Below are 18,490 nucleotides of genomic sequence, written 5' to 3'. Positions count from 1 at the left end.
TTTCTGCTCTTTAACCTTTACTAGAGTTATAGACTATCATATGATAGTACTAGAATATTCTGAATTTGACTATATACTTATCTTTACCATGTGTTTTATATTTTCCTGCATTTTCATGCCATTAATTAACCTTTTTCTTTTTTTCATGTCAGCTTGAAGAACTTGCAGTGCTTCTTGTAGGGCAGGTCTAGTAATTTTGAACTCCCTCAGCTTTTGTCTGGGAAAATCTTTATATTTCCTTTATTTATTTCTGAAGGACAATTTTCCTGAGCAAAGTATTGTTGGCTGGTAGGTTTTTTTTTTTTTTTTCTTTCAGTACTTTGAATATATCATCCCCTTCTCTCCTGGCCTGCAAGATTTCTGCTAAGAAATATGCTCATAGCCCTATGAGGGTTACCTTGTAAGTGACAAGCTTCTTTTTTATTGTTGCTTTCAAGATTCTTTGATTTTTTAAAAAGATTTTATTTATTTGACACAGAGACAGCAGCAGAACACAAGCAGGGGGAATGGGAGAGGAAGAAGCAGGCTTCCTGCCTAGCAGGGAGCCCAGTGTGGGGCTGGATTGCAGGATGCTGGGATCAAGACCTGGGCTGAAGGCAGATGCTTAATGACTGAGCCATCCAGGCACCCAAGATTCTTTCATTTTTACAGTTTTATTGTAAAGCCTTGGAGAAGATCTCATTGAGGATTGAAATTGTTTGGAGAATTACAAGTATCATGAATTTGGATGTCCAAATCTCTCCCTGGATTTGGAAAGTTCTCAGCCATTATCACCTTAAAAAAGCTTTCTTCCCCTTTCTCCTTCTCTTCTTTGGTACTCTAATAATATGTAGGTTAATTCTCTTAATGGTGCCCTAGAAGTCCCACAGAATTTTTTCATTTTTCATTTCATCATTCAATTTTTTCATTCTCTTTTTGACTGGATAATTTCAATTTATCTGTCTTTGAGTTCACTGATTCTCCTGCTTAGTCCATTTCTGTTAGTTAAGCTCTTTATTGAATTCTTTTTTTTTTTTAAGATTTTATTTATTTGTTTGACAGACAGAGATCACAAGTAGGTAGAGAGGGAGAGAGGAGGAAGCAGGCCCACCGCCGAGCAGAGAGCCTGATGCGGGACTCAATCTCAGGACCCTGAGATCACAACCCGAGCCGAAGGCAGAGGCTTTAAACCACTGAGCCACCCAGGCGCCCCAAATTCTTTTTTTTTTTTTTTTAATTATGTTCGGTTAACCACTGTATAGTACATAATTAGATTTTGATGTAGTGTTCAATGATTCATTGTTATATATAACACCCAGTGCTCATCATAGCACGTGGTCTCCTCAATGCCATCACCCTGTTATCCCCTCCTCCAACCTCCTCTCCTCTGAAACCCTCAGATTGTTTTTCGGGGTCCATAGTCACTCATGATTCATCTCCCTCTCTGATTTCTCCCCCTTTGGATTTCCCTCCCTTCCTCTATGGTCCTTCATGCTATTGCTTATGTTCCACATCTGAGTGAAACCATATGATAATTGTCTTTCTCTGCTTGATGACTTCACTTAACATAATCTCCAGTTCCATCCATGTCAATGGAAATGGTAGGTATTCATTGTCTCTGATGGCTGAATAATACTCCATTGTGTGTATGTACCACATCTTCTTTATCCATTCATCTGTTGAAGGGCATCTTGGCTCCTTCCACACTTTGGCTATTGTGGACATTGCTGCTATGAACATTGTGTGCATGTGCCCCTTCTTTTCACTACATCTATTATCTTTGGGGTAAATACCTAGTAGTGCAATTGCCAGGTCTTAGGATAGTTCTATTCTTGACATCTTGAGGAAACTTTACACTGTTTTCCCAGAATGGCTGTATCAGCTTGCATTCCCACCAACAGTGTAAGAAAGTTCCCCTTTCTCCACATCCTCGCCAACATTTGTTGTTTCCTGTTTTGTTAATTTTTGTCATTCTAACTGATGTAAGGTGGTATCTCATTGTGGTTTTGATTTGTACTTCCCTGATGGCTAGTGACGTCGAGCATTGTTTCATGTGTCTGTTAGCCATCTGTAGGTCTTTTTTGGAGAAGTGTGTGTTTATACCTTCTGCCCATTTTTGACTGGGTTATTAGTAATTTTTTGAGTGTTGAATTTGAGAAGCTCTTTGTGTATCTTGGATATCAGCCCTTTATCTGTATTGTCATTTGCAAAAAATCTTCTCCCATTCCATGGGCTACCTCTTAGTTTTTCTCTGTTGAGTTCTTCAGTGTTTGTATTCTTCAGATCCAAAATTCATTTGGTTATTTTTTATGTTTTCTATTTTTTTGTTGAACTTTTCATTTTTTTTGTATTGTTTACCTGACTTTGTTGAACTGTTTTTCTGTGAGAGCTATAAGCTCTCTAAGCATCTTTAGAACAATTATTTTGAATTATTTATCAGACAATTTGTGTATTTCCATTTCTTTAGGGGCACTTAAAGTTTATTGGGTTCCTTTGGTAGTATCATGTTTTCTTGATTTTCACAATTCCTGTACTCTTGAATAGTTGTATGTGCCATGTGAAGAGCAGTCACTTCTTCCAGACTGTATTAACTGAGTTAGATAGAGAGAAGACCTTCACCAGTGGATGGAAGCATGCCAGAGAATGCTGTGACTCTGGGTCTAGTGGTGCAGGTTGCTAAGTGCATGTGGCAGCTCTGGGCCCAGGAATGTATACCTCACTGGTTTAGGCCACATGGGTCCACAACATCACCAACCATGTGATCCTTGTGGAGACCTGCAAAGGGTCCATGGTGTCTACAATGGTTGTTGGGGACTTCAGTGGCTCTTCCAGTCCAGCAGCTAGGAATGTGGGCAGATAGCAGTGGTGGCCAGAGGTGGTGGTGTGTGTAACCCCAGCTGCAGATACCTGCAAAATGTCAGGATAAAGTTGCAGACACAGAGGTAATGGTAAGGGCTGCAGAAGAGGCTGATGCCAGTTGCACATAAACTAGCAATTGCAGAGGCACTGGTTATTGGCATGCATTTGTATAGTTGTAGAGGCAATGGAGACTGGGACAGGAGTTGGGTTGGCAATATGCAGGTGCATAGCTCCAGGGGCTTTAGATGAGCCCAGGAATACAGTAATTTTCTTTGTTCTGTCTTCTGAAACCCCATTATCTGGATATTGGACTTCTTGGATCAAACTTCTAACATTTCTCTCCTGTTGATAACTTTTTGTTGCTGTTGTCCTATTTTCTAATCTTTATGTCAAGTTTATCCCTGTTATCTTGTTTGTAATTTTCTAGAGCTCCTTTGATTGCTTCTTAGATTGCTCCACTCTGTCTCCCTGTTGCTTCCTCATTTCTCTTTGCAGGCAGCAACCACCATTTTCTTCTATTGATTTGTCTGTTTCTTCCAAGTTCTTTCACATGTATTTGTTCTGGTCTCTAACTTTCATGGGAGATTTCCTCCATACTGATGTTTGGCTGTCTGGAACTTCTGGGTAGAATCTGCTGAACACTGAGTTTCACTGTATGCAGGTCTGGGGAAAGGAGTGGTCATCTCATCCAACAGCTTTAAACACAACATATACTTTGATAACTCTAAAGTTGTTATATCTGAACTTCACTTCTGAGGTCCAGACTTTCAACATCCCAGTTTGGGATGTTTAAAAGGCATCTCAAACTTGAAAGGAAAAACCAGACCAATATATTGATCCCCACTGCTGTACTCCCAAACCTGCTTCTCCCACAGTGTTTCCTATTCTACTTTTATAAGGTTAAAGTTGAGAAGATCAAAACATAGAAGTCATTCTCTAGTCTTTCCCTTTTTTGTACACACATCTATCTATCAATTTATCAAAACTCCGAGTGAATTTATTTCCAAACCCACATTCATAATCCAACAATTTCTTACTACTTTCTTTGCTCCAACTTTAGCCCAAATACTGAAATTAACATCATTTTGCTTGAATGACTGCTCCCTGATTCCATTATTGCCCCGCTCCAGTCCTTTTGCAACTGGAGGGGTCCTTTTAAAATATAAGACAGATCATGTGATTCCCCTGCTTAAACACCTTCACAGGCTTTAGAATAAAATGCAAAATCCTCACCAAAAATAGCATCCTCTAAGCCACCATTGTGAGGGAAGTTCTTAGCCTCAATCTCTCAATCACCCTTCACTTTCCACATCTAATTGATCATCAAATTGATTTTTATTTACTAACATCTATATACTCCACTGCATTTCTTCATCATTCCTATTCTTGTCTAGTCACTATTTATTGTCCAAATCACTTCTGTCATCCCCTTCCTCCCTGATTCTGGTCCTCTGTATTTTACATTTCCTATAGACAGAGACAGCATTTAAAACCCATATCTAGGGGTGCCTGAGTGGCTCTCTCAGTTATGTATCTGACTCTGATTTCAGCTCAGGTCATGATCTCAGGATTGTGGGACTGAGCCCTGTATTGGGCTCCGTGTTGGACAGGGAGCCTGCTTGAAATTCTCTCTCTTAGAAAAAAACCAACCAAACAAAACACCCATATTCTTATCCAATCATGTTACTCCTATAATTATGTCAGACTGCTGGAGAGGCCTTTTGGGCCTTTCAAAACTCTTCATGATCTGATACTTGCATCCTTCTGCACCTTACTATCCCAAACATTAACATATACGTACATGCCAAAGTTACCAAATACCTTATAGTTTCCTGGAACTACCACTTCCCTATGCTATTGTGCCATTTTGGAACATCTCTCCTTCTTGCTTGTCCTCTGGGTGAACCCTTGTCCACCCCTCAAGGCTCACCTTGAGTATTACTGCCACTGGAAGCTTTCACTGATTTTTTCCAGCCTCAAGTAATCCATCACTCTCTCTAACATCAGTGAATATGCAGCACATATAGGGCAACGGTTTGCTTGTGGTCTATTTGATCCCACTAGAATAGTTTCTAAACTTGAGGGCCATGTATAGACTTCATGGGCAATCACCAGAAGGAACTATCAATTCCCTAAAATTCAGTTTAAAACTTTGTATGCAAAACCACATTTGCATTGTCCTGGGAAGAAATTCTATCTGATCTTCATGACCCAGAAAGGGTTAAGAACAAATACCCCAGATGGTGATGTGATATTCTTGAGGGTAGGGATAAGTTTTGCTCATCTTTAATCTATACATCCCATGCTTATCAAATAGTTAGGATAAATATACACGAATGTTTTTATACACTAGCAAATACACATAAGCAATTGATATGTTACTAGTATATTATTTAGGCAAATTTCAAAGATCTTCAACCAGGCAATATCCTATCTTTGAACTTCCCTATAAAAATTACATTTTTCTTAAAGAGAAACTTGTATTTCTTTCTAAAACCTGTAATTATCACCAATAAATACTTCTCAAATATATAACTCCTCAAAGTAAGGTTTTACCCAGTCTCTTAGTCTAAGCTTAATAGTCACCTGAAGTTTCTGATGTTTGCTTTATCTCAAAAATTTTTTTACCTTTCTTTTAGTTACTTCTTATTCAGCCTGTAAAATGTAATCTTGGTCATCAATTAATTCAGTACATTTTAATAACAGCCAATAGACAACTAAGGATATATCAGGTCTCTCTTAGAAATACTGGCACATTATTTCCAGGTTTAATCATTACATTAACCAATAAATTGGCTCTTTACAGATTCAACTAGCTTCTTTTTTTTAAGAGGTGGGAGAGACAGAATTTTGGTAACTGCTGCAGGCCAAAGGAGCTTCATCACCAGTAAAACAACAGATAAATGATCCCTGGATATTATGGTACAGCCCTTACACAGTAGTTCCATTTAGAAAGCAAATGCGGTATGTGCTGTCAGATTCTAAGGAAGACCCCTTACATACATTGGGGCAAAGACAAAGGAACAACTTCAGCAATATTGTTTCGTAATGTTACTAGGGATAATAAAGGAGAAAAAATCAGGCGTGCAGGAACAAGCTTACCCTGTGTTAGATTTCTTACCATTTTATAGAGATCTGAGACACTAATCTGGTCTGAATCCACTACTTCAAAGTCCTTTCGAGGCACCAAGTCCAGGCCCAAATGTCTAGTAAAGAGAAAGAACACACTCATCATGCCATGTCCTCAGATTACTCATCTCTCCTTATGTGCCTAGAAGCTTGTCACGGCCATGACTTTGTGGCCAGAGACTGAGACATTACCCCGGCAGGGACAAGCTTTTGTCCAGTAACACCTAATTGTTCTCACCTTAAGGCAAATAAATGAAGCTGGGAATTTTAAAACTGACAATTTTAATCACCAAGCAGTTTCCCCTTGTGATGGTAAAAAGAATTCATTCAGCATCATGTCTTTAAGAGTCTACTTGAGTTCCTTACAGATGCATTTTCTATAGATTATTAATAAGGCATGTTTTATTTTTCTCTTCCTCCCAATCCTACAAGTGTGTTCAAGGCTCAGTCATGCATTACTTTCATTAGGATGAAAAAATTACTCAGGGTCCAAGTAGATTTGTAATTCAAACACATTAAAAAAAATCACCCTCCAAAATATATTGAACTGAAAGAAATGTATGTTTTTTTTTTTTTAAAGATTTTATTTATTTATTTGTCAGAGAGAGAGCGAGCAAGAGCGAGCATAGGCAGACAGAGTGGAAGGCAGAGTCAGAGGGAGAAGGAGGCTCCCTGCGGAGCAAGGAGCCCAATGTGGGACTCGATCCCAGGATGCCGAAGGCAGCTGCTTAACCAACTGAGCCACCCAGGCGTCCCAAAGAAATGTATGTTTTAAAGATTTTATTTATTTATTTGAAAGATAGAGATCACAAGTAGGCAGAGAGGCAGGCAGAGAGAGAGAGGAGGAAGGAGGCTGAGCAGAGAGCCCGATGAGGGGCTCGATCCCAGGACCCTGGGATCATGACTGGAGCTGAAAGCAGAGGCTTTAACCCACTGAGCCACCCAGGAGCCCCAAGAAATGTATGTTTTAATCTCATTTTAAATTTAATTAATACTGACACTGGTTATAGTGAAGACCTTACCGCACATGAGTCATATCTTTTTTTTTTTTTTTTCAGTTTACCAATATGTGTTTCTTTGTATAATCAGCACACTCATGGAGCTGGTTATTATTCCTGATACATTTTAAGTTCCTTGTTTTCTTCCCTCATAAGTGATGATGGAGGGTTTTACTTGTAAGATGAAATCTTAGATACTTTGTCCTTCCTTAAATTCATAGACAAAAGGAAGCTAATAACATTATTTTCTAACTGGAAACGTCATTTGTGTAAAACACCAAAAGATCTACAACTGTCAACTTTTGAATCTCTGATGATTAACCATTATCTTAAGAAACTTCATATGAAAATTTAATCAAGGAGTACTACTCCTAAGAAATACTCCAGTATCTGGAAGATCTGGTATAACTTGTAGAGGGGAGAATAAGAGATGGTGGTTAATGACTGATTAACTATGGCAGGCAGTATGAAGCCGTGTAAATAATGCCAGACAGCCAGAACTCTTGCATTCAAATATGACACATAATTTATGTTCAGTAAATGTTAGCTCTTTTCTCACTCTCTAAACCTGGAGTCAAATGGAGTGAGGGGTTTGTAGACCTTGAAATTGCTTATAACAGTATGTGTGTGTGTGTTCACATATGATTTTTTTTATGAGGAGAGGGCCTATAACTCCCAACAGGTTTTCAGAGCTGCTTTGTGACCACCCTATACTCTAACACAAGGGTTATAAATTATTGTATCTGGCAAAAGTATTCCATAGGCAATGAAAGGAGAAGTATGTGGTTTTTCCCTCCTCAACTAGGCTGTGAATCACTATTAACAAAACTAATTCTACAGGCTCTTTCTGTGCATAAAACTACACCCATTTAAAATAAAACCATGTGAAAAAAATAAACTAAAAAACCATGTGTATATCCAAAATGCATTTATTTATAATTTATAACCTATTTATAGGAAGAGATATAAAGAGGTTAAAGAAGCTGCAAAAAGATCACTAAAATAAAAATAGAAAATCAAACCTATATGAAAATAGTAGAAGCAAATCGCATAGGCTATTATGATAACCATGATTCAGAATCAAAATTCGGATTGGTACCTTTTAGCATGGGGAGATGTTTCCTGTCTTGCTAATTTTTGCCATTCTAACTGGTTTAAGGTGGCATCTCAATGTGGTTTTAATTTGAATCTCCTTGATGGCTAGTGATGATGAACATTTTTTCATGCGTCTGTTAGCCATTTGTATGTCTTCATTGGAGAAGTGTCTGTTCATGTCTTCTGCCCATTTTTTGACATGATTATTTGGTGTGTGTTGAGTTTGAGAATTTCTTTACAGATCCTGGATATCAGCCTTTTGTCTATACTGTCATTTGCAAATATCTTCTCCCATTCTGTGGGTTGCCTCTTTGTTTTCTTGACTGTTTCTTTTGCTGTGCAGAATATCATCTTTAAGCAACATGGGAAGTAGGTAGTATTAGATCCATTTTATAATTGAGGAAACTGAGGTCCAGAGAGGTTAATGAAGTGGACTCTATTTTTAATTTCTTAAGGAATTAAAAGGGGGCAGAGGTCGGCTTGTCTTAAACTATGTTTGTCTTACTCTGAGCCTATGGTATTTCCAACGTACTTGCTATCTTTCTACTAATAACCATGAAAGTTAAATACTAATAAGTGACTATAATCAATTAAATAATAATAGCTTGAGGAATGATTTTGTGCAAATATATTAATACAGAAGGAAACATACAGATTGGTGAATGAGTGGCCCCTAGTCATAAGAACAAACCTATTTTATTACTTAGATTCACATTCACGTAGTGCCTGCCAAATGCAGACATTGTGCTAAGAGCAGGATATGATGATGAGCAAAACAGATGCACAAAGAGTGAATGAGTGAGAGAGAGAGAAATTTACTCATTTCAACATAACTTCATGGAAGGATTTTGACACATGCACACTTTAAACATTATTACCTCAGACTTCTTGGATATAGCAACCTACTAATTGATGGCCACAAAACCCTCTATCAGAATAACTCTAAGAAGAACTTGTTGGAAAGTTCTGCTAATTTCAGGTGTCCCAAAGCTGGAAAATATCACCACGTTCTTAAAGGGAAAGTACTGAGCCATAAGGCCTTCTGAGTCCTAGCTAAAAATCTACAGAGGAAACTTGTTGGTGTGAAGGAGGGGGTGGCAGTAATTTCTGCATATTATAACCCAAACTTCTGCCTGTGCTGCTTCCCCAAAAAGCAATTCCCTTGGGGAAGGATATAAACTATGGGGGAATAAAGGGACACGGGTGGGTTAGGATATATGAAAATCTGAGGGAGAGGGTACAAAAGAGAGGGGGAATAAAGAGACTATGATAGAGGGAGAGAAAGACAATATAAGAACTATAATGATATATTAATGATTTGTCTTTAATGTTGAAACTTCAGAATAAAAAGATATGAACTATTTCATTTGACCTTTAATCTATAGAAACATCATTCTATTTCAATAAAATCTTGTAAAATGTTCACACTGTATTCAAATCTGTACTTTCTTACTAAAGATGAAATACAAAAATCTTATAAATTATTCTATGAATAAGGGCTTTCTTACTTAGGTATTTTTCTAAAGCAATCTCTTAGTTTCTAAGATCAATTAAACTGTGTTGGTCCTAGGTTAACACAAGTTTAATTTAGTAGGTATGCTACAGTAGTGATGAGATTAGAATGAGAAGAAACCTTTAGAAACATTTTTATGGAAGGTGTTGAAAATATTAATACATTGAAATTATACTGCTAGACAAATTGTTTTCTTTTTTTTACTTTTTTATGTTTTATTTTTATTTTTTGGTTAATAAATTTTTTTTTTTTTTAAGATTCTCAGTCTTCCTTCCTTTTGTTACAAAGTTATTGGCATGCTTTTGGTGCCTACTGAGCAATTCGACCACCTCTACCTCCTCAATCTTCATGAAAGTTATTATTACCTAAAGTCGTCTGCCATCTTTTTTAAAAACAGTTGGCATCTTTTTGGAGTTTACAGTTCTTTTGGTATTGAGAATCTGTTTCTACGCTGATGACGCCTACTTTCATCCTCTTCTTTCCTTCTGAATTTGTTTCTTTTTGGGAAATTAAATTCTCTAGGGTTTTAAAAGGAGGACCTCTAAAAGCAAAATGGTTCTTCTTTGAACATCTACATTCCTTTTTCTCATTTTGTATGTACTTTAAGTGACCAGAGATTTGGGGGCTGACAGCATTTATCAGCATTTATTGACTGATTAATTGATGTTTAAAGATTTTATGTATATATTTGACAGACAGAGATCCCAAGTAGGCAGAGAGGCACACAGAGAGAGAGAGGGGAAAACAGGCTCCCTGCTAAGCAAAGAGCCAGCTGCAGGGCTGGGTCCGCAGGCTGGTGCCTCGCCACGTCCACCGTGAAGCCCTGCAGCAGCTCCAACAGTCCTGTGGAGATCTCCCTGCACATCCTGCCTGCCCGCCTGCAGGCGCCTGGGTGCCGCCCTGGCCACCTCCCTGGTCCTGTCTGCCACCACACGGTCCCTAAGCGAGCGTGCTCAGAGGGCGCTGGAGGCGCTACTCGCTGCTAGTACCCCGCTCTGGGCCTGGCAGCACGGCTGGCATGGACTGCGGGTCCCGGCGCTTGGCTGCTCCCTGAAGCGGCAGCAGAGGCTAGACAAATTGTTTTAAATCTTCGACAAAGTAGGAAAAAATATCCAGTGGAAAAAAGTCTCTTCAATAAATGGTGCTGGGAAAATTGGACAGCTATGTATAGAAGAATGAAACTTGACCAATCTCTTACACCATACACAAATATAAACTCAAAAGGGATAAAAGATCTCAATGTGAGGCAGGAATCTATCAAAATCCTACAGGAGAACATCGACAGTAACCTCTTTGACATTGGCCACAGCAATTTCTTTCAAGACGCGTCTCTAAAGACAAAGGAAACAAAAGCCAAAATGAAATTTTTGGACTTCTCCAAGATCAAAAGCTTCTACACAGCAAAGGAAACAATCAACAAAACAAAGAGGCAACCCACGGGATGGAGAAGATATTTGCAAATGACACTACAGACAAAGGGCTGATATCCAAGATCTATAAAGAACTCCTCCAACTCAACCCTCAGAAAACAGATAATATGCCAAAAATGGGCAGAAGACATGAACAGACACTTCTCCAATGAAGACATACAAATGGCTAACAGAGACATGAAAAAATGTTCATCATCACTAGCCATCAGAAAGATTGAAATCAAAACCACATTGAGATGCCACCTTATACCAGTTAGAATGGCAAAAATCAACAAGACAGTAAACAACGTGTGTTGGAGAGGATGTGAAGAAAGAGGAACGCTTTTACACTGTCGGTGGGAATGCAAGTTGGTGCAACCACTTTGGAAAACAGTGTGAAGAAACCTTAAGAAATTAAAAATAGAGCTTCCCTATGACCCTGCAATTGCACTACTGGGTATTTACCCCAAAGATACAGATGTAGTGAAAAGAAGGGCCATCTGTACCCCACTGTTTATAGCATCAATGGTCACAATCACCAAACTGTGGAAAGAGTCAAGATGCCCTTCAACAGACAAATGGATAAAGAAGATACGGTCTTGGGGCACCTGGGTGGCTCAGTGAGTTAAAGCCTCTGCCTTTGGCTCTGGTCATGATCCCAGGGGACTGTATCGAACCCTGCATCAGGCTCTCTGCTTGGCAGGGAGCCTGCTTCCTCCTCTCTCTCTCTGCCTACCTCTCTGCCTACTTGTGACCTCTGTCAAATAAATAAATAAAATATTTTTAAAAAGAAGATATGGTCCATATATACAATGGAATATTATACCTCTATCAGAAAGGATGAATACCAAACTTTTGTATCAACATGGACGGGACTGGAAGAGATTATGCTGAGTGAAATAAGTCAAGCAGAGAGTCAATTATGATATGGTTTCACTTACTTGTGGAGCATAAGGAATAACATGGAGGACATTAGGAGAAGGAAAGGAAAAGTGAGTTGGGAGAAATCAGAGTGGGAGATGAACCATGAGAGACTATGGACTCTGAGAAACAAACTGAGGGTTTTGGAAGGGTTTTAGGTGAGCCTGGTGGTGGGTATTAAGGAGGGCACATATTGCATGGAGCACTGGGTGTGGTGCATAAACAATGAATCTTGGAACACTGAAAAAATAAAATTAAACTCCATTGGTGAGGATGTAATTAACTGACATAGTCTTTGAATGGGAGACTTATACAGAGATAATGGCTAGTTCATTTGAGTACAACTTCGTTTTATGCCCTTCCCATATTTCAGCTTCTAAAAATATAAGAATACAACATTTTAGGTACTGATTTTTACATGATATAATTTTTAAATTTTTACTTATGGAATGAATGTGCACATATGTAAACAGGCCAACAAGTATAAGCCATATAAATTTAATTCTGGGCTCTTCAGGTTTTTTTGTCAAATAAATAAGAATTCTTTTTTTAAACAGCTAATGGTAAACATTTAATAGTACAAGTTTAATTAAAGGTCTAATTGAGTACATTGACTTAAAAATGAAGCAAACCTAGTTTGTACTGAACAGATTTTGAGTTATAATTAAAATTCTGCACTAATTCTTTGTTTATAGCTTTTAGAAAACTGTGGTAAAATAGGTATAATACAAAAGCTACCTTTTTTGGGGGGGCAGGTGATTATTTATTTATTTATTTATTTATGGAAGCCTGTCTGTGTGCTCAGATTCAAGCTCTGGGGCACATTGCTTCTTAAAATTTTTTTTTAAAAATTATTTTTAAATTGCCATTTTAACCATCTTTTAAGTGTACAATTCATTGGTGTTAATTCTATCCAGAATACTGTGCAACCTTCATCACTATTTCCAGAACATTTTCATTATTGCAAACAGAAACTCTGTACCTATTGAACAATTACTCCTATTTCTGCACCCTGCCTCATAACCTCTATTCTACTTTCTGTATATAGACTTTGGAATAAGTCTGGGTATAAAAACCAGTTCTGCCACTCACTATGCAACAATGGAAAAAGTACTTTGGAGGCTTAGTGTCCCCATCAGGTAAAAGAGAACTCTTGTCTTGGAGAAGCATAATAGCATTTCATTATAACAATGCATATGTTGGGGTACCTGGGTGGCTCAATGCATTAAGCATCTGACTTTTTGCTTCAGCTCAGGTCATGATCATATGGGTTGTGGTACACCCATATCGTGTTCCGTGGGGAATCTGCTTGAAGCTTCTCTCCTCTGGCCCCTCCCTCAACTCGCACATGTGCTCCCTCCCTCTCTTTACTAAATATATGTTTGGAAAAAATGCATATGTTAGGTCATGCACTTGCCACAATTACACAAGTAGATGTACTCAATAATTAATAACTGTTATTAATAGCTTCTGAAATAGGTTCTGACAGGGCAGAGCTATCATGTCTGTGTAAGGGGTTATTGAAAAGGCATAAAAGTTTAAAATAATATATGATTAATATTTATTTACATCAATTAAAACATAAAAATAATTCCACAAACACTGATTGTTCATCTCCCACATGCCAACATATGCTAAGCTTCAGAGTTTTATGGCACTTATAGAAGTGTGGTGAGATAAGAAGAGTGGAACTCTCAGGGCATAAAACAGAACAATGGATACAGTTATCAGTGCTGGGCTACCATATGGAACAAGTCTCCTTTACATAACCTAATGTACAAAGTGGCTTTATTTCTACAGTATACCATCTTTTCTTTTAAAGTAAGAAGGAAAATTTTTTAAAGGGTTAGTTCAAGTGAGAACCAGAGGATAGTCCTATCAATTCTGGGGGCAATAGGTCTGTTTTCTTTAATAATGATAGATGTACAAAGTTCTTATACAAGTTTTTATATTTTCCACTGGTAATAGAGGGAAAAATGGAAAGAAAAGAAAGAGTAGGAGAGGAGTGAAGTGGAGTAGAGGAGAGAAAAGAGGGAAAATGATTCAGAGAAGCTGCGAGAGGAGGAACAGGGGAGGGGAGATGGAGAAGGGAAAGAAGGGAAGGGAATGGAACTACATCCCTGATTTTTATACTTATTACAATGGACATATAAATACTCCTCCTCAACACACATATACATTTTCCTGAGAAAAAGTTATTAATGAAGGTGTGATAACTGCAATTTACTTGATAAATATTATTATGGTCTTTGCCTTTTGCAAATATAATTTGAACCATTTCTAAGCCATCAACTTATAAGTTTTCAGATTTGACTGCAAAATCTGATTGGTCTGTTCTCCAAGTTTTATTACAAAGAGATATTGATATTTCTTGAATATTTCTCTTCTTCATTTACAGGTATGCACAACTGCAGTGCAACTGCAACATAGTGACTTACATACAACTTAGTATCATCATTTCAAGTTTAAAATTTGCTTGGCACATAGTAATGTTATTCTTGCAATTATTACTATCATTAATTTATTAAACAAATGGGATAATGCCATTTTATAATATGATACTGTTTGTGGCTGAGGAGACAGAATCAGTAGCTATGCTGTGAGCTAACATCCAGTATTTTGCCCGATTTTTATTGCCCAGAGTTAGATTTAGAGAATACTATCTGATCTATGGTACACCTGAAGTCACCTTATATTATACAAGGTGTCTGTGATGTGTGCCAAGCAATCCTACTGAAAGTCAAGAAAGGGTGTAATTTAATGAAACAAACAAGGATAGGATGCTGTCACTTCAAAAAGGCCACAAATAGCTAATTTAGGGTTTTTTTTTTTTTTTTTTCTTTTCTAAAGATGAACAGCATCCACTCTGGGTTGGATTGACTTGATAAGATTCTGTGTTTTCTCTGTCCCAATTTGCTCTTCCCCTTTTGCAAGAACACATTCTTAAGTCCCTTCAGAAACAGGCCATCATTTTTGCTTTTGTTTCCTTTGCCTTTGGAGACATGTCTTGAAAAGAAGTTTCTGTGGCTGATATCGAAGAGATTACTGCCTATGTTCTCCTCTAGGATTCTGATGGATTCCTGTCCCACATTGAGGTCTTTTATCCATTTTGAATTTATCTTTGTGTATGGTGTAAGAGAATGGTCGAGTTTCATTCTTCTGCATATAGCTGCCCAGTAGTCCCAGCACCATTTATTGAAGAGACTGTCTTTTTTCCACTGTATATTTTTTCCTATTTTGTCGAAGATTATTTGCCCATAGAGTTGAGGTTCCATATCTGGGCTCTCTACTCTGTTCCACTGGTCTATGTGTCTGTTTTTATGCCAGTACCATGCTGTCTTGGTGATCACAGCTTTGTAGTAAAGCTTGAAACCAGGTAGCGTGATGCCCCCCATTTTATTTTTGTTTTTCAACATTTCCTTAGCGATTCGGGGTCTCTTCTGATTCCATACAAATTTTTGGATTATTTGCTCCAGCTCTATGAAGAATACTGGTGGAATTTTGATCGGAATGGCATTAAAAATATAGATTGCTCTAGGCAGTATAGACATTTTAACAATGTTTATTCTTCCGATCCAAGAGCATGGAATGGTCTTCCATCTTTTTGTGTTTTCTTCAATTTCTTTCATGAGTGTTCTGTAATCCCTCGAGTACAGATACTTTACCTCTTTGGTTAGGTTTATTCCCAGGTATCTGATGGTTCTTGGTGCTATAGTAAATGGAATCGATTCTCTAATTTCCCTTTCTGTAGTTTCATTGTTAGTGTATAAGAAAGCCACTGATTTCTGTACATTGACTTTGTATCCTGCCACATAACTGAATTGTTGTATGAGTTCTAGTAGTTTGGGCGTGGAGTCTTTGGGTTTTCCATATAAAGAATCATGTCATCTGCAAAGGGAGAGAGTTTGACTTCTTCATTACCAATTTGGATACCTTTTATTTCTCTTTGTTGTCTGATTGCTGTTGCTAGGACTTCTAATACTGTGTTGAACAAGAGTGGTGAGAGTGGGCATCCTTGTTGTGTTCCTGATCTCAACGGGAGGCTGCAAGCTTTTTCCCATTGAGGATGATATTTGCTGTGGGTCTTTCATAGATAGATTTGAAGTTCAGGAATGTTCCCTTGAAGCGTTTTAATCAGGAATGGATGCTGGATTTTGTCAAATGCTTTTTCTGATCAACTGAGAGGACGATGTGGTTTTTCTCTCTTCTCTTATTAATTTGTTCTATCACAGTGATTGAACCATCCTTGTAGCCCAGGGATGAATCCCACCTGGTCATGGTGGATAATCTTTTTAATGTGCTGTTGGATCCTGTTTGCTAGGACCTTGTTGAGAATCTTAGAATCCATATTCATCAGTGATATTGGTCTGAAATTCTCCTTTTTGGTAGGGCCTTTGCCTGGTTTGGGGATCAAGGTAATGCTGGCTTCATAGAAAGAGTCTGGAAGCTTTTCTTCTGCTTCAATGTTCTGAAAAAGCTTCAGGAGAATAGGTGTTATTTCTTCTTTGAAAGTTGGTAGAATTCCTCAGGGAATCCTTCAGGTCCTGGGCTCTTGTTTAAATCAAAAGCTTCTGCACAGCAAAGGAAACAGTCAACAAAACAAAGAGGAAACCCACGGAATGGGAGAAGATATTTGCAAATGACAGTACAGACAAAAGGTTGATATCCAGGATCTATAAAGAACCCCTCAAACTCAACACACACAAAACAGGCAATCATATCAAAAAGTGGGCAGAAGATATGAACAGACACTTCTCCAATGAAGACATACAAATGACTATCAGACACATGAAAAAATGTTCATCATCACTAGCCATCAAGGAGATTCAAATTAAAACCACATTGAGATATTGAGATATATTAAAACCACATTGGATGGCCAAAATTAGCAAGACAGGAAACAACATGTGTTGGAGGGGATGTGGTGAAAGGGGAACCCTCTTCCACTGTTGATGGGAATGCAAGTTGGTGCAGCCTCTTTGGAGAACAGTGTGGGGATTCCTCAAGAAATTAAAAATAGAGCTTCCCTATGACCCTGCAATTGTACTACTGCGTATTTACCCCAAAGATACAGATGTTGTGAAAAGAAGGGCCATCTGTACCCCAATGTTTATAGCAGCAATGGCCATGGTCGCCAAACTGTGGAAAGAACCACAGTCTGAAGATGCCCTTCAACGGACGAATGGATAAGGAAGATGTGGTCCATATACACTATGGAGTATTATGCCTCCATCAGAAAGGATGAATACCCAACTTTTGTAGCAACATGGATGGGACTGGAAGAGATTATGCTGAGTGAAATAAGTGTGTAAACCTGGTGATTCACAGACCTGTACCCCTGGGGCTAATAATACATTCTATGATAATAAAAAATTAAAAATAAAAAAAAAAGAGAAATAAGTCAAGCAGAGAGAGTCAATTATCATATGGTTTCACTTATTTGTGGAGCATAACAAATAGCATGGAGGATATGGGGAGATAGGAGAAGGTAGTTGAGGGAATTGGAAGGGGAGGTGAACCATGAGAGACTATGGACTCTGAAAAACAATCTGAGGGTTTTGAAGGGGTGGAGGGTGGAGGTCGGGGTACCAAGTGGTGGGTATTAGAGAGGGCACGGATTGCATGGAGTACTGGGTGTGGTGCAAAAATAATGAATACTGTTATGCTGAAAATAAATAAAAAATAAATTTAAAAAAAAGAAACGAAAGAGGCCATCAAAAGTCACTTCCACATCCATGAATACTTTAAAATGGCTTTGGCTGGCCCTTCCACTTGATTAGACAGTTTGGCTCTTCATAAAATCCTGGCTGGCAAACCATTTCCCAACAGAATTTTGAATATTTTACTTCACTATATTCTAGTATCCACTGTGACCAAAAAAACTTTTAAGGTTGGTGTAACTCTTATTCTTTTTTAAGAAGACTTGTTTTCAGGGTCCCTAGGTGGCTCAGTAAGTTAAGCCTCTGCCTTCAGCTCAGGTCATAAGCACAGGTCCTGGGATCAAGCCCTGTGTCAAGCTCTCTGCTCAGCAGGGAGCCTGCTTCTCCTCTCTCTCTGCCTGCCTCTCTGCCTACTTGTGATCTCTCTCTCTCTCTCTCTGTCAACTAAATTAATAAAATCTAAAGAAAAAAAAAAAAAGAAAAGAAAGACTTGTTTTCCTATTGGAAAACCTTTTAGGATCTTTTCTTCATCCCTGAATACTGAAATATCTTAAAGGGCCTTATTGTGGGTTTTGGATTTTTCCCCCTATTCTTTATACTAGGTATTTGGTGGACTTTCAAACTGAGACTCCTGGCGTTTTGGTTCTGGAAAATTCTCTTCTATCATTTTTTTAGAATTTCCTCTTTATTGTCTTTGTTCTTTCCCCAGAAATTATAATATCTGATGTGAGACACACCCCCCCCCCGATTAAACCTCTGTATTGTTCTTTCTTCAACCTTTCCCATCTTTTTCTTTTATTTTCTCAGAGATAACATAAAATTGTCTTACTGGTCTCATCTTGAATGCTTTATTTTGGAAATCCCATTCTCCATTACCTTTTCGGCATATATTTTTCTACATAATGGGTCTTAATTCTCTTTGAGGAT

At 38.1% G+C, this 18,490-nt stretch overlaps 1 protein-coding gene across 9 annotated transcripts in view; it reads right to left on the bottom strand.

The window, feature by feature from the left end:
• The window catches only part of DOCK3 (dedicator of cytokinesis 3), a 578,190-nt gene that overhangs the window by 184,323 nt on the left and 375,377 nt on the right, over window positions 1-18,490 (bottom strand). For all 9 annotated transcript variants that reach the window (XM_059161016.1, XM_059161023.1, XM_059161018.1 and 6 more), the window contains exon 7: window positions 5,960-6,044. In XM_059161016.1, the coding sequence (XP_059016999.1) occupies window positions 5,960-6,044 (85 nt within the window). The remainder of the gene's footprint in view (window positions 1-5,959; window positions 6,045-18,490) is intronic.

Source organism: Mustela lutreola, chromosome 2 (genome assembly GCF_030435805.1).
Source record: "Mustela lutreola isolate mMusLut2 chromosome 2, mMusLut2.pri, whole genome shotgun sequence".
In the NCBI taxonomy this organism is placed as follows: domain Eukaryota; kingdom Metazoa; phylum Chordata; class Mammalia; order Carnivora; family Mustelidae; genus Mustela; species Mustela lutreola.
Note: the sequence above shows the minus strand (reverse complement) of the source record. Positions and strands in the feature narration are given on the sequence as shown.